The sequence below is a fragment of the Rhinatrema bivittatum genome, chromosome 1 (genome assembly GCF_901001135.1).
Source record: "Rhinatrema bivittatum chromosome 1, aRhiBiv1.1, whole genome shotgun sequence".
Lineage (NCBI taxonomy): Eukaryota > Metazoa > Chordata > Amphibia > Gymnophiona > Rhinatrematidae > Rhinatrema > Rhinatrema bivittatum.
The window spans coordinates 622,357,697-622,383,305 of record NC_042615.1 but is presented as its reverse complement, the minus strand read 5'-3'; the positions used below and the strand labels follow the sequence as shown (position 1 = coordinate 622,383,305).

Here is a 25,609-nt window from a genome sequence, read left to right as displayed (position 1 = left end):
ATACCTCGAAGGGCAGAGAGAAAGCTTCCAGCGGCAGCACGGAAGCGGCAGAGTAGCGTAGACAGGAACGGATTTGAGTCCTTGCTAACTCGGGAAGCTAGCAAATCAATGAGGCTGATATACCCGGATGGCGTGACGTCATCATGAGGGAACGCCCTTGAGGTTCGCGCCAAAGGTAGTATAAAGACGTGGGGTGCACACGCACGCACCCTAGTAGGTACCTGGGAGGAGCAATGGCGGGAGGCTGCACCATAGACATTCTGGGGATGCCAGAGAGGTCGGCTTGTAGACGGTGCGGTAGCCATCTTGCCCAGGTAAGCGGAAGGAGCTGAGATTAAGGTGAGGCAAGCAGGGCGAAGCCGTCGAAGACCGACGGACGCAACAAGAGGCCACTGTAAGTGGACAAAAGTGCTAAGTTTTTAAATGCATTCATAAAACTGTTAAAAAATTGATCTATGATTATAACACATGATGTTTTGTCCACCTAGAGCGGTCCCTGCCACCATAATGTTATGACTCTTCATAACATTATGGTGACAATCACCCTACTTTTGTTGACACCTTACAAGCATTCTACATAGAGAATGTTTATTATACTTAGTTTTTCTCTATTGTCTACGTCCTGTTTATGCTGGTTTTATACATATTTTCATAATGTGTACTTTTGGCTTCATTGAAAAAGGCATTCTTGGGGGGGGGAGGGAAGCATTTCAGAGGTGTGCTTGCAAGCCTTTTAGGTATATTTACTTTAAAAAAACAGATGATTGTTATGGAATACCACTAATGTGTACTTTATGCCATTAATCAATCAACACATGTACTTTTATCTGCATCACATGTCGATATTCAAACACACTGTACATAGGTATCTCATTTTTGAAAATCAGATGGGATTGTGCAGGCTAAAAAGTCTGCCCTTTTGAAAATTTACTGTCAAGTTACTAACAGTAGCCTTTGACTCTTGTGCTTAGTCCTCATTCACCAGCTTTAGTCCTTCACCTCATCCCCACCTCTCTTTCGACCTCCCACTCTTTCAGCCCACACTCCCTTCTCTGTCCCCAACCCATCTTCTCTTCCCCTATCCCCCACTTTCTCTCTCTACTGCACCCCACACCTCTCTTCTCAATTTGTCAACCCCTCTGTCTCCTGTCCCATCCTCTAACAGCCCCAGGTTTCCCTATCCAGCTCCTCTGTCTTTTCCCCCTCTCATGGCACTCAACATCCTCTCTTTGTCCCCCATCTATGCAACATATGCTACTTTGTCTCTCCCTTGTCCCGCAGGATGCTAAATCTGACACCACCAGTCCAAAAAGAACATCTCTTCCTCTAGTCTTGCCTCTTACCTCCTGTAGTGGTTAAGTCTCTGGCTCTGGTTCCCAGGCAGCAGCTGGGTTATGAAGCATCAGCAAGATGAAGTGTGGAGGTTAGCTACTTCAGGTTCAGGACCATGATGGAGGAAGAGTTCAATGGCGGCAATAAAAACTTCAGCAGATTCAAGGGTGTGGGCGAGCAGGTTGGGCTGTGCACGCAAGCTACTATTTTCTTACAAGCAGCACCAATTAAGCAGCAAGATTCAGATAACTTTATTGGCATGACAATTTTACGTGTTGTCAAAGTGATATACATGATTAAAATAAAAGGAGAAAAAAAGAAAGGAATTTTTTTAAAATAACAGTAAAATTACAGGTTACAGAAAGTACAGGAACAAATTTCAGGTTTTTGCAAGCAAGTAAAATTGTGAGCTTTCAGAACTCTTGTGGCCTATATTCTCTTTATTAGAGGGGTCCTAGTCCTGTGGTACAGCTCCTATTAAAGTCACTTGATCTTGTGGGGCTTTATTAAATTATGACCCACAAATCCTAACATGTAATGCTCAATTTTTGAAACCCATATTTTGGGGAAAAATAAAAACGAGAACTCGAGTAATGCGTAATAACGGCTATATTCAGGATGGGGAGGATTCTACTATTCAGATTTAGACGATACCGCTTTCATTTCCACCATACTTTCTCTATGTAGAACCTACTGCCTGGAGATAATTATGTTTAGTAGCGCTGCTTGATATCAAATGTCAGTTTAATTTAAATCTGTAATTTGTTTTAGGGACACGGTGATGGGAGGGCACTCCCTCTACCTTGACCCCCATGCCTCTTGATCTTCCGAGCGCAGCAAGCTATATAGCATTAATCACCTTCTGCAACCTCTGATTGGCTGTTGCCTATGAGTCATCACACTGCGACTGCTGGCAGCAAAGGGGAAAAGGTGCCAGTAGCAAACAGGGTAGCTAGCACTCGCCCGCCCATTTGCTCTGCCTGTGGGAGGCAGGGCCAAGGACTTACTCAGGCGCAGTTGATTGGCTGCAGACTGCCAGGAAGCGGAACTGGAAGGTGGGAGAGCAGGCTAGTTATTTTGAAGTAAATAATAACAGAATGAAAAAGTGTGAAAGAATTATGGGACACTTTAACATTTTATTTTGATTTATTGATCTTGCCTTGTATAATGGTTTCCAACATAAATGCAATAAAACTTGTTGTACTCGGGCGACAGTGCGCGCATCTGCCTTTAAGAAGGCCAGCCAATCGGAAGGTGTAGAGCTAGAGAAACCAATCGCGAGCTGCCGTGGTGCTGGTTTGTGGAAGTGGCGGATGCTGCTTGGTTGGGTTCGATTGTCGGGAGGGAGCCCGCGGTTCTATGGCCCTCGGCGGCCCGCGTTGGCTGTGCGATGCTGCGGCTTCTCTCCTTGTTTTGCCTCGGTGTCCTGAGCGCGCTGCAGAGCCGCCAGGTCTGGGGTGGAGCGTTCAGCGAGGAGAGCGCCGCCGAATACAGGTGAGGCCAGCCCGGGGTTAGTGCTGCAGCAATAATGTGTACGGAAGGCGAACAGCTGTTTTGCTACCTGGGTAAATCAAGTTTGCATCCTTGATTCCAACACCAGTTGTTCCCAACAAGAGGCTGAGACAGGATTCACCAAATACACATTTTTTTACCTCTTTAACGCTGAGCCCCCTGGAGTAGCCATGTGCGAAAAAATGGCCCTAATTAAAGCAGCTAAAATCGGATTCGTTTGTATATTGCTTATATAGAATTCATAAAGGAAATCCAATGAAAGAACATGAACTAATCCGTTGACAGATCATCATCATTTTGTATGGAACCCTGATACCCTTCTCAACATGGTTATTCAGAGAAAGTGGGGGACAACTTACATATATAAACCTAAAGTTACCATTTCTAATTGATACAAGAGGCATATTATTGTTTGTCGTTTGGACACTTGGAACGTTATATAGTGGTTGATGGGTGCAGTTGTTTTTTGAAAGCATTTCATTAGTATTATCCTCAATGTGTCTGGTGAACTTCCTGACTCTCTGATGCGCCTGTGAGTTCTCTCTTTCTTTGTCACATTCTTTCTTTTCATGTATTTGAAATAAAAGCTGCCCACCTGCTATTGCTGGTAGAATTATCATATGAAGAATAGTACAGCAGCATCCTGCATGGTAGCTGTGAGAAAGTAGAGGAACTTCCAGAATTTCACACTCGAGAGTTGTCTCTTTCATGAACTAGAAATTAAGGTGCAGATAGTGGTTGGATGGCTTTGTTCTAATCAAAAGCATAATCCTTAAAATGATAAAAATTGTCAGAGCTGTGATGTGGCAGAAAACACTGGTAAACAAATAATTATATTGGCACATAAAATATTATATGTGAAGTCTTAATAATAAAAAACAATCAATGATTCAAATTTAGGCTTTGAAAGTGTGAATAATTCAAATAAACACTTTTTTTCTACAGAAAAATTTTAAGTTTTACCGCATGGAAACATCTATATCTCTATAATTATGTTACTGGGGTTGACATGGATTGTTTTTTAATTCTATAAACCCTGCCAGTTCTGGAGTAAAAAATATATTGCATTCAACCCTCTTTTTTTATCAAGCATTTACATGGAAAACGCAGTTGGAAATTATAACCTAACGCAATTGCTTCTTGATGAAGATTCAAGAAAGCCTTCCGTCTTTGAGTAGACAAAGCTAGATCAGAAAAATGTTAACATTTGAGTCATGGTATCTAACAGGATATTTTCTAAAGTAAACCTTCATAATTTTATTTACTTCAAAACTTGTAAGCAGAGAAACTAACAATGTGCCTTTTTTCAATAACCACTAATTGGGAATTTTCTAAAAACTTAGTCAAATCCCCTTTAAAAGGAATATTAGATTCTCTGTTTCTAGATGTAGGCAAAAAATAACATGAGTTTACTACAGGCATATCAGAATCAGAACCTCCACCATGAATTTTTTAAGCGTTGTGTATGGAGACTCTCCTATAATGCGAGGAAAATTTAATAAACGTAAGTTCAGATTCTTTGAATTATTTTCGAGTGTCTCCATATGCTTTTCCAACCTCAGGCGATCTTTGGCTACTACAGCTTTAAATTCCTATGTCTTCCTTTTTTTTTCCAATAGGGAAATCCTGCTATTTGTCTCAGTTTCCCTTTTAAGACATTTAAGTCACGATGGTGTTTTAAGCTGGCTTGGTTTAATTCATGAAAAGCAATTTTCATCTCCGATCTAAATCCCACAACCACATCCCAGAGTCCATCTAGGGTCACGGCCGAGGGGGGTCACCTCTGGGTCTGCCGCTTTCACTGCTCTCTCCCATACCTACTTCAGCGCCTGTTGGGAGATCCACAGTGTTGCCTCCGATTAGCTGTTCCAGCCTCTGTAGTTCTCCCGGGTCTTGCTCTCCTCTTACCACGGGCTCCATCTCAGGGCTCACAATCGGTGGCATTGGCATCCTCGGCGTCTCCGTACCAGCGCTCCCTTCGGGTCCGTGGGTGACCCCGGAAGCTGAAACATTTCCCTGGTCAACTCTCACGTCTCCTCCCTCGCCCCTCTGCTCCGGTGGCCGCCTTAGGTCGTGACCCAGCAATACCTTCTCCAAGGGCACCAGAGACTCTCCCTCGCCTCTCCGCCCAGTGGGATCCTCAGTTCCTGGAGTAGCAGGTGTTGTTAAATAGCGAAAAATTTCTTGTTGTATAGGTGAGGGTAATGGCTCCATTGGATATACCCTCACCTTTCCTTTACGCTTAGGTGGCATATTGAAATTTTCCAGAAACGCCAGAAAAATTTCGCCGCAATCTTCTCTGCGTCTATCTCATGCCACCATCTTAACCGGAAACCTGTTCAGTATGGAGCGTTCTCATACATTTCTTTCATATGAACGGCATGGGTAGATATTGCGATTGTGCAACAAAACAGCCTTCAAACTTAAGACTGATGAATCAATAAACTGTCGCCATTCTGCTGGGTCATGGTCACATCCAAGAGCACAAAACAATCCATTGATGTCACAGCAAAAAGTTAGACTGTCTACTTTGGTTGAAATATTTTGTCAATTCTTTCATGGCTGCAAAATACTGAAATTTTCATATCAGATGTCAAAAGATTCCATCCTTGCAGCCTTGACCCAAGCAGCTCCACTTGACTCTTCGATAAAGCCAAATCTCTGACTAGATCGTTCAGCTCTGACTGAGATATTAAATGAGGATCGCTGGATGTTGATGGCATAAAGTCAGGATCAGCCACAGCTTCCATCTGCGACAGCTTGCCATCATCGCCTACCTCCTTATCCTTGTCATCAAGTGTCCACACCTCTGGCGGTTTTAGAATAGGAAGACTGTCATCATGCAGAACTGGTCTCATGGTACTCAATAAACTTCCTGTTCTTTTGAGTATCCTGACACATTTGTCATGCAGAAGTAACAGTCAGTTATATGATCTTTCTGTTCCCTCCATATCATTGGGATGGCAAACAGCATGGATGGTCGCACACCTTTCAGCCACGCTCACAGACTACTGGAGCAAGATGCGCAACATATTAGAAGAGCCCATGCTCTGTCCTAGTCACCAATTTTGCACCCAAAGTATAACTCGTATGCCTTCTTAATGAGTGCATTCATACTCCTTTTCTGTGCTTTCAGAGTAAACTCACCACAGATGTAACAAACTGTGTCATGGCTATTATAACATTGGCGCAACATTTCATAAAGTATATGAAATTAAATCCGCAAGCTTTAAATTCAACAGTTTTAGCGGTATGTTGCATAGGAGACTACTCATTGCTGCTGCTTATTTAAGGCTGCGTCGTCATGAAAACAAGTTGGAATCTTTCAGCCGAGCTGGGGCTTGCCCAAGCAAGTTCTGGCATGATCAGGCAGAGTTTCTTGGTGTATTTTAAAAAAGGTTAGTCTGTTACATGTTATGTTGCTTATGGCTGTGAAAAATACGACATGAATTTTAAAAATCATAAAAACTACTGTCCAGCAAGAAAATATACATGAGATTGTTTTAAAATTTCACAATTATTGTAACACAAAATTGGCCGTTTCTCAAAATCTTTACATGATGTACAAATTTCGAAGTAATATCTGTGATCAGCATCAGAAATCTATTTGGAACACCAAAAAGCCTGAAGGAATTAAAAACTTTGTTTTCCAGTGAAATTATAGTTTCCTACAGGGAGACTGACAGTATAAAATCATCACTGCTGTCATCCTGCAAGTGTGGTGTTCTTCCTTCCCCCAGTAATTTCTTCAGCCATTCTTCCATCTTCATTGAAATTTCTGCCACATATAGTAAAACAACCCATGACTGCTGGTTCTCAATTTTCATATGTGCCCATTCCACACTTTGAGATGAATTATAAAAGCCCGTCGTGCCAAAATCAGGAGATATGCGCACAAGTTGGGCTTGCACGCACCCACCAAAGTTTAAAAGTCGCCCAGGTGTGTGTGCAGTGGGAGATTCATGCACATTTGAAAAGTTTTTTTTCAAAAAGGGGTGGGATGTGGGCATTTCGAGGTGTAGTCAAGAGATGTGCACGTAAATACTTATGTGCCTGGGCACGCACCTAAATCCACTGCTGCGTAAGTTTACTTCTGCTAGGGACGAAGTGTAAGTTTAAAAAAAAAAAAAGCCATTTCTCAGGGGTTTATAGGGTCTAGGGTAACTGGGGGGGAATGCAGACTATAAAACCAGGGGGATTTGGAGGACCTATCTGTAACTGGGCAAACTGGTGAAACTGGCAATGGCATGGATATGCACCCATTTTAAAGTTCCCAGGCTTGCGTGGTAGAAGCAGTATTTATACGAATAGGATTGCGCCCATTTTAAAATTGGGCACATACATGCGTATGGTCAGGCTATTTTTATAACATGCCCACACATACACGCACAAGTTCTAAAATGGACGCATATCTGGGCGCCCGCCGACGCACATGCACCAAAGAGCACCTGCCGGTTTGAAAGTTATCATCTTAGAATATGATTTATGCACACACACAATGTTTTTAGCACATAAATCATTTTTTGTGCACATAAAATCCCAACTACAGGTCCCAGCACCAGAACTCCCATGTTCCCCAAATAGATTAACATTAGCCCTAGAAATGTTGTGCCACCTTTGGACTAGAAGTTAGTTTTCCAGCACTGAGAAAACATGAGATAAGCCTGTATGCTTCTTTGCATGAGGGTTTGGGAGCAGGGTAACAGTGCCACCCTTAGTGTGGGATTTGCATGAGTGGGCTCTAACCTGTATACACGTTTTTTGTTTTTGTTTTTTTTTTTGCTGCATCAGCTGTAAAGTTTGCATACATAAAATGTGTGCATAACTATGGGTTAAACTGTGTGCTCTGACAAGCGCATGTTATTACACTGGCCCCAAAATTACCTGAATTAGCTTGTTTCCCTATAGGAAGCTAAGACCAAAAAAAACCCCAAATTTTTAATGTGCAAAAAAACATGTTTTTATGTTTGCTAAACATTTTCTTTACACACACATTTTCAGGTCTATGTGCATTTTTAACTTCCAGTGCATTAGCATACTCTTAGCTTATTGCATCGGGAGTTAAAAAAGTGTTAATGTGTGTATTAAGAAACCTATGCTCTGAATTTCAGTGTGCAGGTTTAGCATTCAATTTATTACATCAGCCCTTTTTGGTTGCCATCTCAGAGAAGTCGGAGCCTATTGTGATGTCATATGTTTTCCATATCCTGTTTAGAAATGTTCTCAGTAATTCCTTTAATGTCGTTTTTTTTTGTTTTTTTTTCTCTCACCAGAGAGCGGGTTAAGTCCATGTTTTACCATGCCTATAATAATTACTTAGAAAATGCTTTCCCATACGATGAGCTGCGACCTCTGACATGTGATGGACAAGATACCTGGGGAAGGTACTGTGCAAATAACTTTTTTTTATTCTTTTCTTCCTGTGGCCTGCACCCTTAGCCTTCATCTTTGATCATCCCAGTAAGCTGCTGTTCCAGGGGCTCTTATTTGCAGGTCCCTGTGGCCCTCAAACAAGATTGATTTTCAGATTATTGGCAGTGAATATGCATGAGGGATCTCTGTGTACGTTTGGTCTAAGGTTAATTTGCACATTTTCATTACTCTAAAAGCAGACCTGTTGTTGGGGGGCCATCAGGATGACATTGCTGTTAGTTGCCTGTGAGTCCCCAGGGGAAGGGCAGCATATCAGACCAGCAAGATAAGCAGTAGAACATGACCTCATCCAGGTTACTATTTTCTTGCACCTGATTCTCTCGCAAGTTTGACTCCTAGTATCTCATGGTTCCCAGACCATGTGCCTCACCTACAGTGTTCATACTGTGAGATGCCCTCAGCTCATCCCCAGAGTCCAACAAAACTGCTGGCCAAGAGTCTACAGAGATTGATGTTGCTCCCACATCTGCAGTTAGTGTCTGCACAGTAGATTACCACGTTGGGTCTAGGTCCCAGGATAACTGCTTTTATGTAAATTGCTAGGCAAAAGTATCATGAATACTTCTTGCAGATAGCCTGAAAAAATTGACCTCTCTGTGGCTTTTGGGATCTATCTTTGGTTGTCTCTGCTGTATCTTACCAATATTATTTGTTGACATTAGTGGAACCCTTTGTAACTAGATAATGCATGAGACTTAACATACCAATTCAGAACTCTCTCCATGAAACCTTGAGGCAAACCAACAGTAGCTTAAGCAGATAACTCCAGTTGTTCTTGTAATCTGGATTCCTTGCTCTTTTCAGTGTGAGGTGTTAGGGAGAGCACCATATTCATATCACAAGAACAATACTCAAATCTTCTGATCTTTGGTAGGAAAGTCCTTCATTTTGTGAGCTATCTCTGGGATTTAAAATGTGCTATCTCTTAGTTCTTGATGCCATGGCAATTGCTTTTTTTTTTTTTTTTTTTATGTTTTGCCCAATCACCTCCTGAACTCTGGGTTTCCAGCCCATTCCTATCTGAATGCCAGGTTCCCTGTATGTACCCGGATCAGTCCAGACTCCTGAGTTTATTCATCCATGCCAACAGGTGGAGACAGAGAAAGTAAAACTGACACTGCTTTATATACACTGATGCCACCAGCAGTTCCTCAGTATTTCTCTGTCTCCAGCAGTTGGTAACTGATGCAAAAATCTGCAGTTTGTTCCAGTATTTTTCTTTCTGATTTTTTTGCTCTGAGCCTTCCTCCCAGGGGTCGGGGTTTCTCGTTAGGGACCCCTACCCTGTTTGGTTGAGGCAGACGGGCTGGGGGTTGGTGACCCTTTTGTACGCCTGCTTCCCAGGTAACCGTGAGGTGCACATCTGGCAGTCCAGATCCCTCCCTTTCATGTGTTGGCTCCTTATTTTGTTTCCTCACTTTCCTCTCCTATTTTAGTTCACTTGCTGAATTGAGCTGGACAGCTCTTTTCAGTGCTAGGAGTAGGAATTTGCAGTAAGGCTGCATTTAGAGCAGTAAATTTGGGGGGGGGGGGGGGGAGACAGCAGCACAGGAACAGGTAGGAACGACAGCCTAGGTCTTTTGAGAATTTATTGAAATCCTCTCTGTTTCAGCAGGCGTTTGGCTAACAATCATATTAATTTTGAACTCTGTTGCTCTAAAGTCACCTAACCATGGGACCAGTTTTTTGAAATCCCCTGTTGTGGTAATTTTGTGTTGTATTTAAGTCTGTTCAATTTATTTGTATTTATTTTAAGTGACCAACATTCCAAAGAGCCAGTTTAAAAAAAACAACTTGGTGCCGTACATCATAGAATATACATGAAGCTGATTGTTTTGAACCAGATGGCAAAGGGTAGAGCTGATCATGCATAAGCTTACTTTTAAGTTAAGGACTATGTTTGTATAGTAGGATGAATAATAGAGCTATGCAGTTTTTACTGCTGGACCTGAGACCCTGTGTAACTATTTAAAAAAATAAATAAGGTCAGCCCCCCCATGGTTCAGTGGCAATGTCTTGTGCAGCTGAGCAGCAGTTATGGGTTCAGATCTCAAACACTGCCGCAGAGGCAGCGTTCACAGCCCCCGGGGGAGTGAGTTTCAGCCTTCGCACTACAGGAGGTTACCGGTGGCTGGCTAAATGTGCACTTGTGCAGGGTTCCAAAGAAAGTTTTCAGATGGGAGAATAATATCTCTGTGAATAAAGAAGCTAGGAACTTGGGTGTTTTGTAATTGACTCAGAATTAAAATGTAAACCTCAAAGCTGTTGCTGGATCTGTATTTTCTTAAGATGAAATTGTTGAGACCATTAGCGCATCTTATATCCAGTGCTAATTTCTGTCTGGTAGTGCAAACTTTTGTGTTATCCAAATTTGATTTATTGTAATTGCTTGTAGGATGGTCTTCTGAAAGCACTGCTTTGGGTTTTACAGATAATTCAGAATGCTGTGGCAAGGCTGATCACTAATGCAGGCTTTTAGAGATAATATCTTGCCAAACCTCAAGGAGCTGCCTGTGCAAGAGCGAGTTCATTTTAAGTTACTTACAATAATTCACAAAATTGTTTTATAGCTTTGAAAATTGACATTGTCTTTCCAGAATTTTTGGTCTCTCGAATTTTGCCTTGCATACTGCGCTCTTCCAAGTAAAATCTCCTGTTCCAGCTCTTTGTAATTTTAATTTACAAGAAACGCCATCTAGTGATCTATCTTTTATAGGACCAGTGTCTTGGATTAAGTTGCCAAATGCTGTCAGACAGGAGACTGATGTTTGCACAGACATCATACGGATAAATATAAAGCTTGTACGTATCACAGGCAGCTGAAGAGTGGCTATGCAGGGAAAGATTTGTCAATATGATGTACGTTGCAAAGGGTACCCATGGAAGAAAATATATTGTAACAAGAAGAACAAAGCAGGATTCCCAAGATGCAGGCAGGCTGATATTTTGAAGAATCTAGTGGTACTGCTGCTTTAAAACTGTTCTCTCTCTGTGCAAGCAGTCTTGCTTGCGTCCACCTCCTCAAGGAGTGAGGATTGACAGTTTTCTGCCTTTTGAAACCATCTTGTGTTACTAATTCTGAACCTTGTTCTTTTGCAGTTTTTCTTTGACTCTGATTGATGCCCTGGACACTCTACTTGTAAGTCTTTTTTGCTTTCTGTTTTTAGTGGGAATAGGAGAATGATGTCAACTTGTCAGTTTTCTATGAAAAGAGAGATTGAATTAACTATAGCTGTTCGCTGGTGCCTCTTGTAACAATTTTTGTAGCTGAGTTTGCAAAATATTTCTTAAAGCCCAGTTCTAGACAGCACCTGGACCCAGGGGCCATATGGCTACACAGTGAGAGTGGCTGAAGAAGGCACTCGTCTGTGGGCTGCCTGTGTATGGCATGTAGAGTTTCAAGGCCTATTACTATACCTGGGAACTCTCAGGATTTCACCCTGAGACTCGGGGGGGAATTTGCATCAATTGCAGGGTCTCAGGGGAAACGCTAGAAATTTCAGGGCATCTCTGTATACAGCTCAGCCACTCCCCTTCCTCAGTAAACCTGCAGAGAACAGGAGAAGTGGGGCAAGCCTGGAGTAGACACTGCAAGCAGCATGTGGGGAGAAACTGGAGAAGGGTTGCAACACACACAAAACTCAGTCTGCAGCTGTGATTCCAGGACTTGGGAATCACTCAGCTAAAGGTAGAGTGAGGATGCATAAGTCATGGAGCTGAGACTTATGTGTGTGTGGTGGGGGGGGGGGCAGCAGAGAGAGTGCTGGGGTGAGGGAGAGACAAAGAGAAAGTATACTGGGTCATCTCAGGAAGGGGACAGCTGATGGTGATGAGTGGGAGAAAAAGAAAGGGTGAATTAGTTGGGTGGGAGAGCGGTGGAAGAGAGAAAGCTGATATTATATTATTCCATTCTTTCCCCTTCCCCTTCTCCCCCCCCCCCCCCCCCCCCCCCCCCCACCTTCTGCTAATTAATAGCAATCTCAGGGTGTCCACAACTCAAAAGTTCCCCGGTATGCCTAAAACTCATCAGGCAATACAAGCCCTAAGTGATACAATCCCTAACATTTTCTTTTTTTGTACACTTTACCTCAGATAATAATCATGCACTGCCCCTCACCCAGGCTCCCTCTGTCCCTTCCTCTTTCACACACGCTCCCTCTCTAGAACACATACACACACCCTCATACAGGCTCCCTCACTTTCTCTCACAAACACCCCCTCTTACAGGGACCCTCTCTCTTGCATAAACACCCACACAAGCTCCCTTTCTCTCTCACACATACATCCTCACACAGGTTCCTATGTCTCTCTCTCATGCACCCCTTCATGCAGGCTCTGTCTCACACATACACACGATCCCTTCACACAGGCTAGCACCCTCACATACACAGGATCCCTTTTTCATACACACCAGCTCCCAATCTCTCACACACATACATACTATTCTCCTCAAATAGGCTCCCACACTCAAGCATCCCCCTCCTGCTCACCTCCCTTCTCTCACACACTCACACTCTCACACTCACTCTCACCAGGACCTTCATCTTCACCACGAGCGGAACACAGTCCGTTCGCAGCACATGGGGGCCTTCATTTTTGCTGCGAACAGCACACCAGGGCCTTCATCTTCGCCACGAACAGAGCACGTCCCGTGACGCGCAGGGGCCTTCATCTTCACGCGTTCAGTTCGCGGCATGCTAGGATGTCCTCTGCCATTTTCTGCGCAGAATTGCCAAATTCTGTGACGAAAATGGCAATTTTGCACCGGAGGGGGGGGAGGAATTCTGCGCTCTGCAGTAGCGCAGAATTCCCCCAGGACTAAATGCTAGGGAAACTTCTTTCTGAGGTGACAATACTGAGCTCTGAGAAGAGCAACTAGCTGTGGAACCAGTGAGTCTCCTAGACCAGCGGTTCTCAACCGGTGTGTCGCGACACACCAATGTGTCTCCAAGAACACGCAGGTGTGTCACCACACTTCCCGGTCCCCCACTGACCCATCTGCTCCCTGGTCCTCCTCTGCCCAGACTTAAAACGCTGATAGCCTGGGCAGAACATGGCAGGACAGCTGAAGTCAGTGGCACTGGCATGCTCTCTTCTTCCAGCCCCACCCCGCAGCCCGGAAGAGGAAGTGGTGAACAGCGGGTGCGTGCATGGGAAGAAGAGACCATGTTAGTGCAGGCAACATCGGCCCGAAGAAAAGAAGAGAGGCGCGGCCTGAAGGATGAGCAGTGCAGCTCGGAGTAAAATGAGGAACAACGTCAGCCCCCGCAAGGGGGACAGGATGTTGATCCTGATTCTTTTTCTTTAGATTTTGTCCTCCTTATGCAAAAAGCATTTTTGGCTTTCTCCGCAAGCTGCTGCTTTGTCTGTGAGACCTGTGCAGGGACCAGCCTCCAAGGTAGCCAAGTGCACTGATGGCCCCGCATCTTTACGGGTAGCCAAATTTAAAGGCACTGTGGCTTCAGATGGTTCTGCTGCCCCGGTGGTTCCGGGAAGTGCGGCAGCTGATACAGGGGCCTCTTCAGCAATGCTTCTGCAAACAGCACTTCACTCCCGGTCTCTGCTGCTACTGAGCTCAGCAGAAGCATTGCTGACAGTAATTGACTGTACATCGGATGAGAAATACACTACTGAGATTTTTTCATAACTGTGGAGTGTTGAAGCCCCTGAGGCAGCGGCTTTTGAACCGCGAAACTCTGCCTGAGTTGGGCGATTTTTGAACACGTCTCTGCTTAATAAACATTTGGAAAAAGATCAGGCATCTATTGTTTGTGTTTACCTTATGAGGGCAAAGTCCAGGGATTGCTGTGTGGAGGCGATCCGCAAGGTGACCACTCGCTTGGAGTCCCTCGGTTAGGTCATCAATCAGGCCAAGAGCAACCTTGTTCCCTGGGAACCAGGTTCGACACTGCAGTCGAAAGTTTTTCTTCCGACGGACCAGAGGAACAAACTGATGAACAAGTTCAGCTTGTTGGCTCTACCCTTGCCCAAGGCCTGGGACTACCTTCAGGTGCTCGGTTCAATGGCATCCACTCTGGAGGTGGTTCCTTGGGCATTTGCTCATATGAGACCATTACAATGAGCATTACTTTCCTGGTGGGATCCCAAGTCGGAAAATTTTCAGTTCCCTCTACCACACACCGTTCACACCAAGTCCAGTCTTGGGTGGTGGCTTTGCCCACACAACCTGTCTCAAGGGATGGATCTGGAGGTTCCGATATGGACAGTGGTGACTACGGACACCAGGCTCTCCAGTTGGGGAGCTGTATGCCAGTAACATTCTGTACAGGGCAGTTGGTCCCCAGAGGAATCCGGATGGTCGATGAATCGCCTGGAGACCAGAGCGGTTCGCTTGGCTTTGCAACAATTTCTTCCACTCTTCCGCCACCAGGTGGTTCGGATCTACTCCGATAATGCGACGACGGTGGCCTATATCAATTGTCAGAGAGGCACCAGAAGTCAAGCAGTAGCCGACTAAACAGAGATGCTCATGACTTGGGCTGAACAAAATCTTGTGATGCTAGCAGCCTCCCACATCGCCGGGAAGGACAACATACAAGCAGACTTCTTCAGTCGGAGGTGCATAGATCAGGAGAGTGGGAACTCTTGGACGAGGCAATGGATCTCATCTCTCGCAGATGGGGTCTCCCCACATGGACCTGATGGCAACGAGGGACAATACCAAAGCTCCTCGCTTTTTCAGTCGCAGAAGGGGTCAATACACTAGTACTTCCCTGACCAACCTCAGTCCTCCTGTATGTGTTCCCTCCTTGGCCTCTGGTGGGCAAGGTGCTTCGCAGGATAGAGGTGCACCCATGGAGGGTAATCCTAGTGGCTCCAGAGTGGCCTCGACGTCTGTGGTTTGCGGATCTCATCAATCTGGCCGTGGAAAGCCATCTACGGCTTGGGCATCTTCCACGTCTACTCCATCAAGGGCCTATATATTTCGACCAGGCAGCTCACTTCTGTCTAGCAGCTTGGCTTTTGAAAGGAGGAGACTGAGGAAGAAAGGATATTCAGAGGAGGTTATTACTACATTATTACAAGCCAGGAAAACATCTACTTCCCTATCTTACATCAAGGTACGGAGAGTTTTGAGACGTGGTGTCGAGAGAGAGAGATTCTGCCCAGACACGCTACGATTGTTCAGATGTTAAATTTTTTTTCAAAATGGTTTGCCCAAGGGCTTGTCATTCAGTTCCCTTCGGGTACAGGTGGCGGCCCTAGGCTCCTTGGTTGGTAGCTCGGTGGCGTCACATCCAGATGTGGTACATTTCCTCAGAGGAGTAAGGCATGTGAAGCCCCCAGTCCATCTGGTTTGTCCTTCGTGGAGTCTTAATTTGGCTCTTCGCGTATTGTTTAATCCGTGGTTTGAACCCCTTAAATCGGTAACGTTGAAAGACCTCACCTTGAAAACAGTGTTTTTCCTAGCGTGTAGCAGATGGACTCGGGGCCAATGGGTATAGTGTACTCCTGATAGCAGTTGGAGACGGATCAGATTTCAATCTGACGTCAGCCCTAATACATATACCCCTGCAGGAAGTGCAGCTCTTCAGTATTTTCCGTCTCCATAGCAGTTAGGAAATCTTACCTCTACAGATGAGCCCTGCTCTCCTGCGGTGACACCCATTGGGTCCCTCTCCCAGTTGAGATTTCCCGAGGTAATTTCCGTGATCCCTCGGAGGTAAGCCTCGGTCCGGTGGCTGACCCTCTGCCCAACATCGGGTGAGGCTGAGAGGCAGTGGGTGCAACCTCGAGCGAGGCGGTGAAGGTATCCCCCCCCCCCCCCCCCCCCCCGCAGCCGGAGACCGCCCGGAACGAGACCGGGAAGCGCTGAGACAAGGTAAGGTATAAATCTATTTAAAAGTCTCCGAAGCTCGAGGAGCCGCACAGGTCACCAGCCGGGACCAGTGCCACCGGGTTGATCTGCCCTAGCAGGGCTAGACCCTGGTCAGATCCGAGGGTCCTCCACGTGGAGACCCTCCGAGGTGATCACCATATTGTCCACGTGGTCGCAGTCACCATTTTGCTCTGTTCGCCACCCTGTCCGCCGTTTCGAGCCGTGCGCATAAGTACCTTGTGCGCACAATGTCGCGCGCTCAAGTACCAGGCACACAAGCGATGCGCATACCCACGCGCTTACTGTGCCGGGCGCATAACTTCGACCTGTGTGCACAACAGCGCGCACATCGTCCTGAGCGCATACCAAACCTACGCGCACAACTTCGCACACCGGAGCGCACAACTGTATTTTACGCGCAAAAGCCATGGCACCACCGGAAAATAAACTCAAAGCTCAGGGCCTTTGCCCAGCATGCCACATTAGAGCTACACAGCATGAGGAGGCCACGGCCCTGTGTATACGATGCAAAGAGGCCCTAGGGGATCCAACTCATGGCTCTCGAGCAGTATGCCGGACCTAGCATTGCACAGCAGGACCCCCCCCCCTTCAAACGGGGCTCCCCAGGGACACGGCGCCCCTTAGTCTAGACCCAGCATCTATCTCCTTGGTGGAATTCTTCAAAGGTCTGCATACCTTCGTCCACATGCAACCGGGGCCTCCTATAATACGGCCACAGGCTCCACCAGAGGACCTCAACTGGCCGGGACCCTATATGCCTAGGGAAGTGATCCCACCGCCCAGAAGCCCCACCTTCGGGGACATGGACAACTCTGAATAAGATTCAGAACCCCTGGAGGAAGGGGAACTCCCTCAGAGGACAGAGCCCCACCAAACCATGAGACGCTTCTTCACCAAGGACGAGCTTCCAGACCTGGTCACACACAACTTAAGAGCTTGCTATCCTGGGCACAAGTGCCTCGGGGGAACCTAAGACGAAGTGAGGGCCGGGCTCTGGCAGCCAAGTACCCTTTGGACCCAGCCGCCAAAGATCTTCTGGCATGTCCGAATGTGGATGCCATGGTCTGTGCGGTCTCAAAGCGCACTACTATCCCGGTGGAGGGAGGAGCAGCACTCAAGGATGCTCGACAGACTTCTGGAATCTATCCTCAAACAGTCCTTTGACGTCTCCGCTATGTCTTTACAGATCACAGCCTGCTGTGCCGTGGTGACACGCTCCTGCTTAGCACAGACCAGGAACAACATTCCTGGGGAGGCCCTGGAACCAGTTGTATCATTCCTCGTGGACTCAGCTTCCGATCTGGTACGCATAGCAGCTAGAGTGTCATCTGACGTGGCAGCCAGAAGACAAATCTGGCTCCGAAACTGGTCAGCCGACGCATTCTCCAAAACGAGACTCACAAGGATGCCATTCAAGAGAACACTCCTGTTCGGAAGCGAACTAGAGAAACTAGCCAACAAATGGGGCGAGTCCCCACTGCCGCGGCTACCGGATGACAGGAATAAGAAACCAGCGATCCTTCCCCCGAACCTCCAGGGGCAGAGGTTCACAGCGCTTCAACCCATATAGAAGCACATATCAAGCGGCCCGCCCCACAGGCCGGAGCCAGTCCTTTCGGAACAAGCACAACCCCCACAATGGAAATCAGCCGACCCATCCAAAGGAAGAAGCCATAGGGGCAGACTTGCTCTATTCTACCAAAGATGGGTCGAGAGAACTTCAGACAAGTGGGTCCTATCCATCATTCTAGAGAGATATTACCTGGATTTCCACCACCTCCCTCCGGACAAGTTTGTGGAATCTCCCTGCCACGACCCTTCCAAGAGGGTGGCATTGGAAGCTACATTGACCAGATTACTAGCCTTAGAGGCTATAACACCAGTCCCTCCAAAACAAATACATACTGGACATTATTCCATTTATTTTATCAGCCCCAAGAAAGAAGGAACGTTCAGACCCATCCTGGACATCAAGGCAGTCAACAGTCACCTGAAGATTCCTCGCTTCCGCATGGAAACCTTACGCTCAGTAATAAGGGCGATACAACCGGGAGAGTTCCTTACATCCCTGGATCTGTCAGAAGCCCACCTACACATTCTGATTCATCAAGAGCATCAGCGTTTTCTACGCTTCTCGATGCTGGACCATCACTACCAGTTCCGGGCACTACCTTTTGGGTTAGCCACTGCACCCCAGACGTTCACCAAGATCATAGTGGTGGTGGCAGCAACACTGAGGAAGGAAGGAATCCACATGCACCCTTATCTAGACGATTGGCTGATCAAAGCGAAATCCCCAGAGGAAAGCCACCAGGCAACCAACAGAGTCAAAACTCTACTGGAGAGCCTCTGGTGGGTGGTCAACACAAACAAGAGCTGCCTGCAGCCCTCCCAATCTCTAGAATACTTGGGAGTCCGGTTCGACACCAAACAAGACAAGGTCATCCTGACACCGACAAGGAGATCAAAACTGATGACCCAGTTACGAACCCTGTTGAGCGAAATTTGCCCCACAGCACGGGATTACTTACAAGTTCTTGGCCTCATGGCATCCACACTGGAAGTAATGCCATGGGCACAAGCTCACATGAGACCCCTACAATGCTCACTACTATCACAATGGAATCCACTGTCCCAGAACTACACCGTATGGCTTCAGCTCCCAGACAGAGTTCGGGCCCAACTATGATGGTGGCTACAAGAAGCCCATCTGAGCCAGGGAACGAGACTATCCTCACCAACCTGGATCCTACTCACCACGGATGCCAGCCTACGAGGATGGGGAGCACACTGCCAGGAGCTAACCACCCAAGGGCAATAGACCAAAGAAGAGTCGGGATGGAACATAAATCGCATAGAAGTCTGGGCAGTCAGACTAGCCTGCCTAAGGTTCATTCACAGACTCCAAGACAAAGCGGTCAGAGTAATGTCGGACAACGCCACAACAGTGGCCTACATCAACTGTCAGGGAGGAACCAGAAGCCAACAGGTGTCTCTGGAAATAGACCTCCTAATGTCATGGGCGGAAGTGAATCTTCAAGAGATCTCGGCCGTCCACATTGCCGGGAAAGACAACGTCACTGCGGACTACCTCAGCAGAGAAAGTCTAGATCCAGGAGAATGGAGGCTGTCGACCACAGCATTCCAATTGATAGTAAACCGTTGGGGAACACCAACCATGGACCTCCTGGCAAACCAGTCCAACGCTCAAGTACCCAGTTTCTTCAGCCGCAGGCAGGAACCCCAGTCCCAGGGAATCGATACCCTGATACAGACCTCGCCACAGGAGACTTTGTTACACTCCTTCCCGCCATGGCCCCTATTGGGTGCAATCATCCACAAGATAGAACACCACAGAGGACCAGTACTTCTAGTGGCCCTGGACTGGCCAAGAAGACCATGGTACACAGACATGCGAAGATTGCTGACAGGGAGCCCCCTGCCACTACCTCCACACAGAGACCTGCTCCAACAGGGACCGATCCTCCACAAGGATCCAGCTCGATACTCTCTTACGGTCTGGCCATTGAGAGGACTCGCCTAAGGAAGCGCAGATACTTGGGGGCAGTAATTGACACCCTACTCCGAGCACGCAAGTTCTCCACATCCCTAACATACATAAGGATTTGGAGAGTATTCGAAGCCTGGTGCAAGGACCGCGACATCATACCATGCTCGGTCAAAATTCATGCGATTTTGGACTTCCTGCAGAACGGCCTACAGAAGGAATTGTCTCTCAACGCCATCAAGGTACAGGTGGCCGCATTGTCATGCTACGGAACCATGCGCGAGAGCAGCAGCATAGCCTCTCACCCGGATGTCTCCCGCTTTCTGAAAGGAGTCAAGCAGATCCGACCACCCCTGAAGTGGCCGGTGCCTCTTTGGAATCTCAACCTGGTCCTAGATTTCCTAGCAGGAACCTCCTTCAGACCTCTCCGCAGCCTGTCTCTCTGACTATTAACACTGAAGACCAGCCTTCCTGCTGGCAGTCTGTTCGGCCCGTCGTATGTCCGAGCTACAAGCACTGTCCTGCCGAGAGCCATTCCTCAGACTCACCCCGGGAACCATCCAGTTACGCACAGTTCCGTTGTTCCTCCCCAAAGTGGTGTCTCACTTCCATCTCAACCAAACCATCTCGCTACCATCGCCAGATGAGCATAAGAATTCAGAAGAGGCTCGAGGTCTACGTCATCTCAGCGTCAGCAGGCTCCTAGTCCAGTACCTGGAAAGGTTGGAATCCGTACGAAAGACTGACCATCTATTCGTCCTTCACAGTGGGAAGAAGCAAGGGGAAGCAGCCTCGTGAGCAATCATAGCCCGCTGGATCAAAGAAGTCATCAAGGTGGCCTACGTGGAAGCAGGCAAGCCACCACCTTTACAAGTCAAGGCCCATTCTACTAGAGCCCAGGCAGTGTCCTGGGCGGAAACCAAGATGCTTTCACCCGCTGAGGTCTGCAGGGCGACGACATGGTCCTCCATCCACACCTTCTCCAGCATTTGCAAGGGCAGTACTAAGTGGGTCATGGGCAGCCTCCCACCCGGTTCGGGAGTAGCTTTTATACATCAGGTAAGTAATTTCTCCATTTTAAAATGCACCAACCGAGTGTAAGTATGCTCCTAATTTTAAGAGGTTACTCGAGCACAGCTAGCATGCGTCTTCCATAGGACCTTGTCAGCTTTTATGTGCGTAAGTCAGCGAATTTTAAAACTTGCTCACATGAGGTATAATTCCCAGTTTTGTAATTAGTCCACCAGTTTGTCCAGTTAATAACGAGGTCTCTCTGGTTCTTTCATCTTATATGCCCTTCAGTTGACTCAGACCTCTCACCCTGTTCTGTAAGCCCTACAGATCTACAGACTTGCTCCTCATCAGGAGCAGCAGTAAAATTATGTGTCTATCTAGTGTACACGCGTTGCGCACACTTTTGGTTTTAAAATTTGGAGTTGGGCATATAAATCCTGGTCCTGCCCTGGAATATCTATGCCCCATCCCTTTTCTACCCCCTTATTTCTTATGCATGCACAAGTACATATTGCGGCTTTTTTTTTTTTTTTTTAGAAAACGGTTTTTATTAGTTTTCAACATACACAATGCATTGGTCAATATAGAGCAAGCAGTTACCAAAATAGTAAACCCCCCCCCTACCCCCCACCCCAAAGTCAGCCCTATAGTCTCTGCCAACAGTCCAGGGGTCCCCAGAAACATAAGCAGTCTCCAGAAGTACTGGCGTCTCAGGCATTCAAAATGTGGCTGCGAAGCCTATGTGGTAGCGATTGAATATATGCGTCCCAAGTACGTAGAAAACAACGATCCCGTTGAAAGGATGTAGTCGCCCATTGCTTGTCCATCAACATCAACTGATGAAATTGATTCCGCCATTGCCAATGCGAGGGGGGAACCACGGTCCTCCAGCTGCATAGGATAGTTTTCTTCCCCACTGCAAAACCCTTCCGCAGTAGCAGGCGTGGGCCCTGTCCCCGAAGAAGGTCCATTGGGATCTGTCCAAACAAAATCATACAAAGAGAACAAGGAAGCTCAACATCCAGGAGCCTGGAAAGGTATTGAATCATTCGCGACCAAAATTTCCGCACCAGGGGGCACTCCCAAAACATATGAAGCAATGTGCCCTCAGCCTTCTGACATTTCCCACATACTCCAGTGGATACAAGCTGATAGTATACCGCCCTAACGGGTGGGATATAGGCCTTCCACAAGAATTTAAACTGCATTTCCCGGTAATATGCATTAGAGGAGACAGTAGATAAATGACGAAAACAGCTCCTTATCATAGCCGCCGTTACCTCAGTCCGACCTTCCCTGTGCCACCGAGTTTCTAAAACCGTGGCTATGTCATTCTTCTGTTTCCCCATTAGTTTTTTATAGAACTGAGATAAAGTGGGGGACTTTGAGGCAGATAAAGCAAAAAAAGTATCTAACGAACCAAAATGACTCGGCGTCTTACTGGCAGGTGGTAAGGAATAAATGTAATGACGCACTTGCATATAGGAGAAGACCTGCGTCGAGGGCAAGCCATATTGCTGCGTTAATGAGGAAAGAGAGGACAACCTGCCCTCCTCATCCAACAGATGGCCCAAATATTGAATGCCCCTATCTATCCAAGCCTTGAAACTAGCATTTTGGGAGCCCGGGGTAAAATCAGGATTCCCCCGCAGAGGCAATAAGTAAGCACATACACGGAAGTTGCAGAATTTTCATTGTGACCCTCCACGTTATCCTAAAGGGAGCAAATAGAGCCTCCATAGGGGGAGGATAGGCAAACCCACCATGACCCCCCTGCAGTATAAACCCCAAGTCCACCGGGTCCACTAGAGCTTGTTCCGCTGGCAAATTCAGATATGCCGACTTACGCAGAAGCCAATCTCTGATAAGGCGGAGATTGCCTGCTAAATTATAGAAACGGAGATTGGGCACACTCAAGCCCCCGGAACCCCACCTCTTCTGCAGGCATGAAAGGGGTATACGCGCCCGCCTCCCCTGCCACAAAAAACCCCGCAAAACCCTCTCCAATTGTCTGATATCGGACCCATGTAAAATAAAGGGTAAATTTTGAAATAAAAAGAGCCATTGGGGCAAAATAATCATTTTAAAGAGATTAAGCCGACCCAAAAGAGATAGTAGCAAAGCCCGCCACGCCTCTAAACGCTCCCTAGTTTTCTTCAAAAGCGGGGGAACATTACTCTTATATAAGGAGGGTAGCTGGGTGGGGAGAAAAATACCCAGATAACTGATTTGAGAGGTGGCCCAGGTCATAGGGAAATCAGACCCCCAACTGGCCCTAAGAGACAAAGGGAATGGCATGGCTTCTGATTTCCCGGGGTTCAACTTAAACCCAGAAAAGGAGCCAAACTCCCGAAAAAGGGATAACAAAGCGGATAAGGAGTCCCGGGGCTGCGTCAAAAAGACCAAAAGATCATCAGCGAAAGCTGCGTATTTAAACGTTTCCTCATGAAACCGGAGCCCCTTAATATTCCGAGCGGCTTGGATCGCTAACAGCAAGGGCTCAAACTGTAAAACAAACAATAGCGGGGACAGAGGGCAACCCTGTCGTGTGCCCCGAGCAATGGAAAAATAGTCAGAGTGTGATCCATTCGCCACAATAGTAGCCAAGGGGTCATGATATAGTAATTGTATGGCTTGGTAAAAAAACCTCTGAATCCCCACCTGGTGGAGAAGCGGGAACAAATAGCTCCACTCTACTCGGTCAAATGCTTTTTCGGCGTCAAAGCTGACCACCAGGTGGGGAATGTTATCATTTTGACACAACGTCTGAGCAATTAAAACCTTACGAATATTAGTTAAGGCATATCGATGACGGACAAACCCCACCTGCCCAGGGCCTATTAAAGTGGGGAGGATAGTGGCCAACCTGTCCGCCAGAATCTTGGCTAAGAATTTTTGGTCCACATTGAGTAATGAGATCGGGCGGTAGGAGCCAGGATTAAGAGGGTCTTTACCCGACTTGGGAATCAATGTTACCAAGGCGGTATTGGTATGAGGTGGGTAGGAGCCACGCGTTATAAGAGCATTAAAGTTATGAGTGAGAGGGCCAACCAGGGGATCAAGCAAAAACTTATAAAATTCGGCGACATAGCCATCCGGTCCCGGAGCTTTATATTTTGCCGCACCGCGGATGACTAAGCGCACCTCCTCCTCCAAGATCGGGCTATTAAGCCACTGTTGTTGATCCTCCGTAAGTCTGGGAACAGGCACCCGGGAACAAAACTGCTCACGAGTCATAGGACTAGTGGGTCCCGCCGAATATAGTGAGGCATAATAATCGCGAAAGACGCGCAGTATGGAGGAGGTATCCCGCACTAGCTGCCCCCCCCCGAGGAGTGTAAGGCCGAAATATGCTGGGAAGCCCGCTGTGTTTTGACCAGGTTAGCCATCATTCTCCCCGGCTTGTTCCCATATTGGAATAGCCGAAACTTATAATATGCCAGACTTTTTTTTGCCCGCTGGTGTATCAAAGTGTTAATCTCAGCCTGGAGGGCAAAATACCGAGTTCTATTCGTGGCTGTAGGGGACTGTTGCAGGTCCTGTCCGGCCCGCCTCAATTGGGCATGAAGACCCAATAAGCGTTTATCCATTAATTTCCTACGACGAGCCATAAAAGCGATCACATCGCCCCGCAACACAGCTTTCGCCGTGTACCAAAATAATATCGGGTCAGATACGTATTCACTGTTAAATTTAAGGTATTCATCCCACTTGGAGCGGAGATATTCTTGGAAAGGGCGGTCCCCCACCAAATACTGGGGGAAGCGCCACCAACGGCCCACTGAAGAGGAAGGGGAGGTCTGCAGTTCCAGCCAGATTGGGGCATGATCGGACACCACAATGTCATCAATATCTGCCTGAACCACATTCGTGAACAATTGAGGACTAATGAAAAAATAATCGATGCGAGACTGCGACGGATGAGCTCTGGACACATGCGTAAATGTTTTATCCATTGGGTGCAGGAGACGCCAAGGATCTAGCAGATGTAGGGAGTCTTCTAAAAATTTTAACCCTCTGCTAGGCAGCTGGACTGCGGCCTGTACTCCCACCCGGTCCAGAGTAGGATCCCGGACAGAGTTAAAATCCCCCCCGAGGATGAGATCTCGGTCCACATATGGTAACAGGGAGCAATAAAGCTGTTGAAAAAAACCCAAGGGCGGATTGTTAGGAGCATAAATGTTACATAAAATAACGGGTTTATGGTCCAGCTCCGCAACCAGGATCAGGAACCGCCCCTGAGGGTCCCCAATCTCCTGGTGGACCTGGAAGGGAACATTTTTACGAACTAGTATGGCAACACCAGCAGACCTGGTCGTCGCAGAGGCGAAATGGACCGCCCCTACCCATTGCTGGCGCAATTTTTGATGCTCCTGATCACTGAGGTGTGTCTCCTGGAGAAAAGCTACATCCGTCGCCTTCTTTTTTAAAACAGACAAAATTTTTGTTCTTTTAATTGGGGAGGTGATGCCACAGACATTCCAGGATATAAGTTTAAACGTTTGCTGAGACATATCTAGGTGATCCCAAGGGACCAGTACGATGTGTGAGAGAGCATGACAGAAATCAGGAAGCCTGATGACCCTCCCAGCGGGAGCCACCGGGCCCAAGCATTAAGGGCGACCCCGTGAAAAGAATCCACAAAAAAGTGTACCAAGGCAGAAACCCAAATCCCACATCCATAGAGCTGACCCCACGCGCACACCCCCCCCCTCCCCCTTCCCTCACCCAACCCACCCCTCATTCTAGGGTATACAACACCTCCCAACGCCCTCCAAGAGGCTTAGAGGTCACTCTACACTAAACAGGCCCCCCACCGAGCACCCCCACCCCCCCCCCCCCCCCCCCGGCACCCCCATACACTGAACAGACCGAATACTGCATACCACTAGGCAAAAAACACAACAATGATGAAACCACAGTAACAGTCAAACAGATATAGCAGCCAA

General features: G+C 47.1%; 1 protein-coding gene across 5 annotated transcripts in view; it reads left to right on the top strand.

Moving 5' to 3' along the window:
* Nucleotides 1-2,267: 2,267 nt before the first annotated feature.
* LOC115073331 (ER degradation-enhancing alpha-mannosidase-like protein 2) overlaps nt 2,268-25,609 on the top strand; it is a 91,739-nt gene continuing 68,397 nt past the window's right edge. The window contains exons 1-3 of one of the 5 annotated variants that reach the window (XM_029571681.1): nt 2,268-2,387; nt 8,118-8,228; nt 11,377-11,416. In XM_029571681.1, the coding sequence (XP_029427541.1) occupies nt 8,134-8,228; nt 11,377-11,416 (135 nt within the window). In that variant the 5' untranslated portion in view covers nt 2,268-2,387; nt 8,118-8,133. Of the gene's footprint in view, nt 2,388-2,433; nt 2,827-8,117; nt 8,229-11,376; nt 11,417-25,609 lie in introns of those variants that run through there. The other 4 variants (XM_029571698.1, XM_029571690.1, XM_029571672.1 and 1 more) reach the window with 4 other exon arrangements.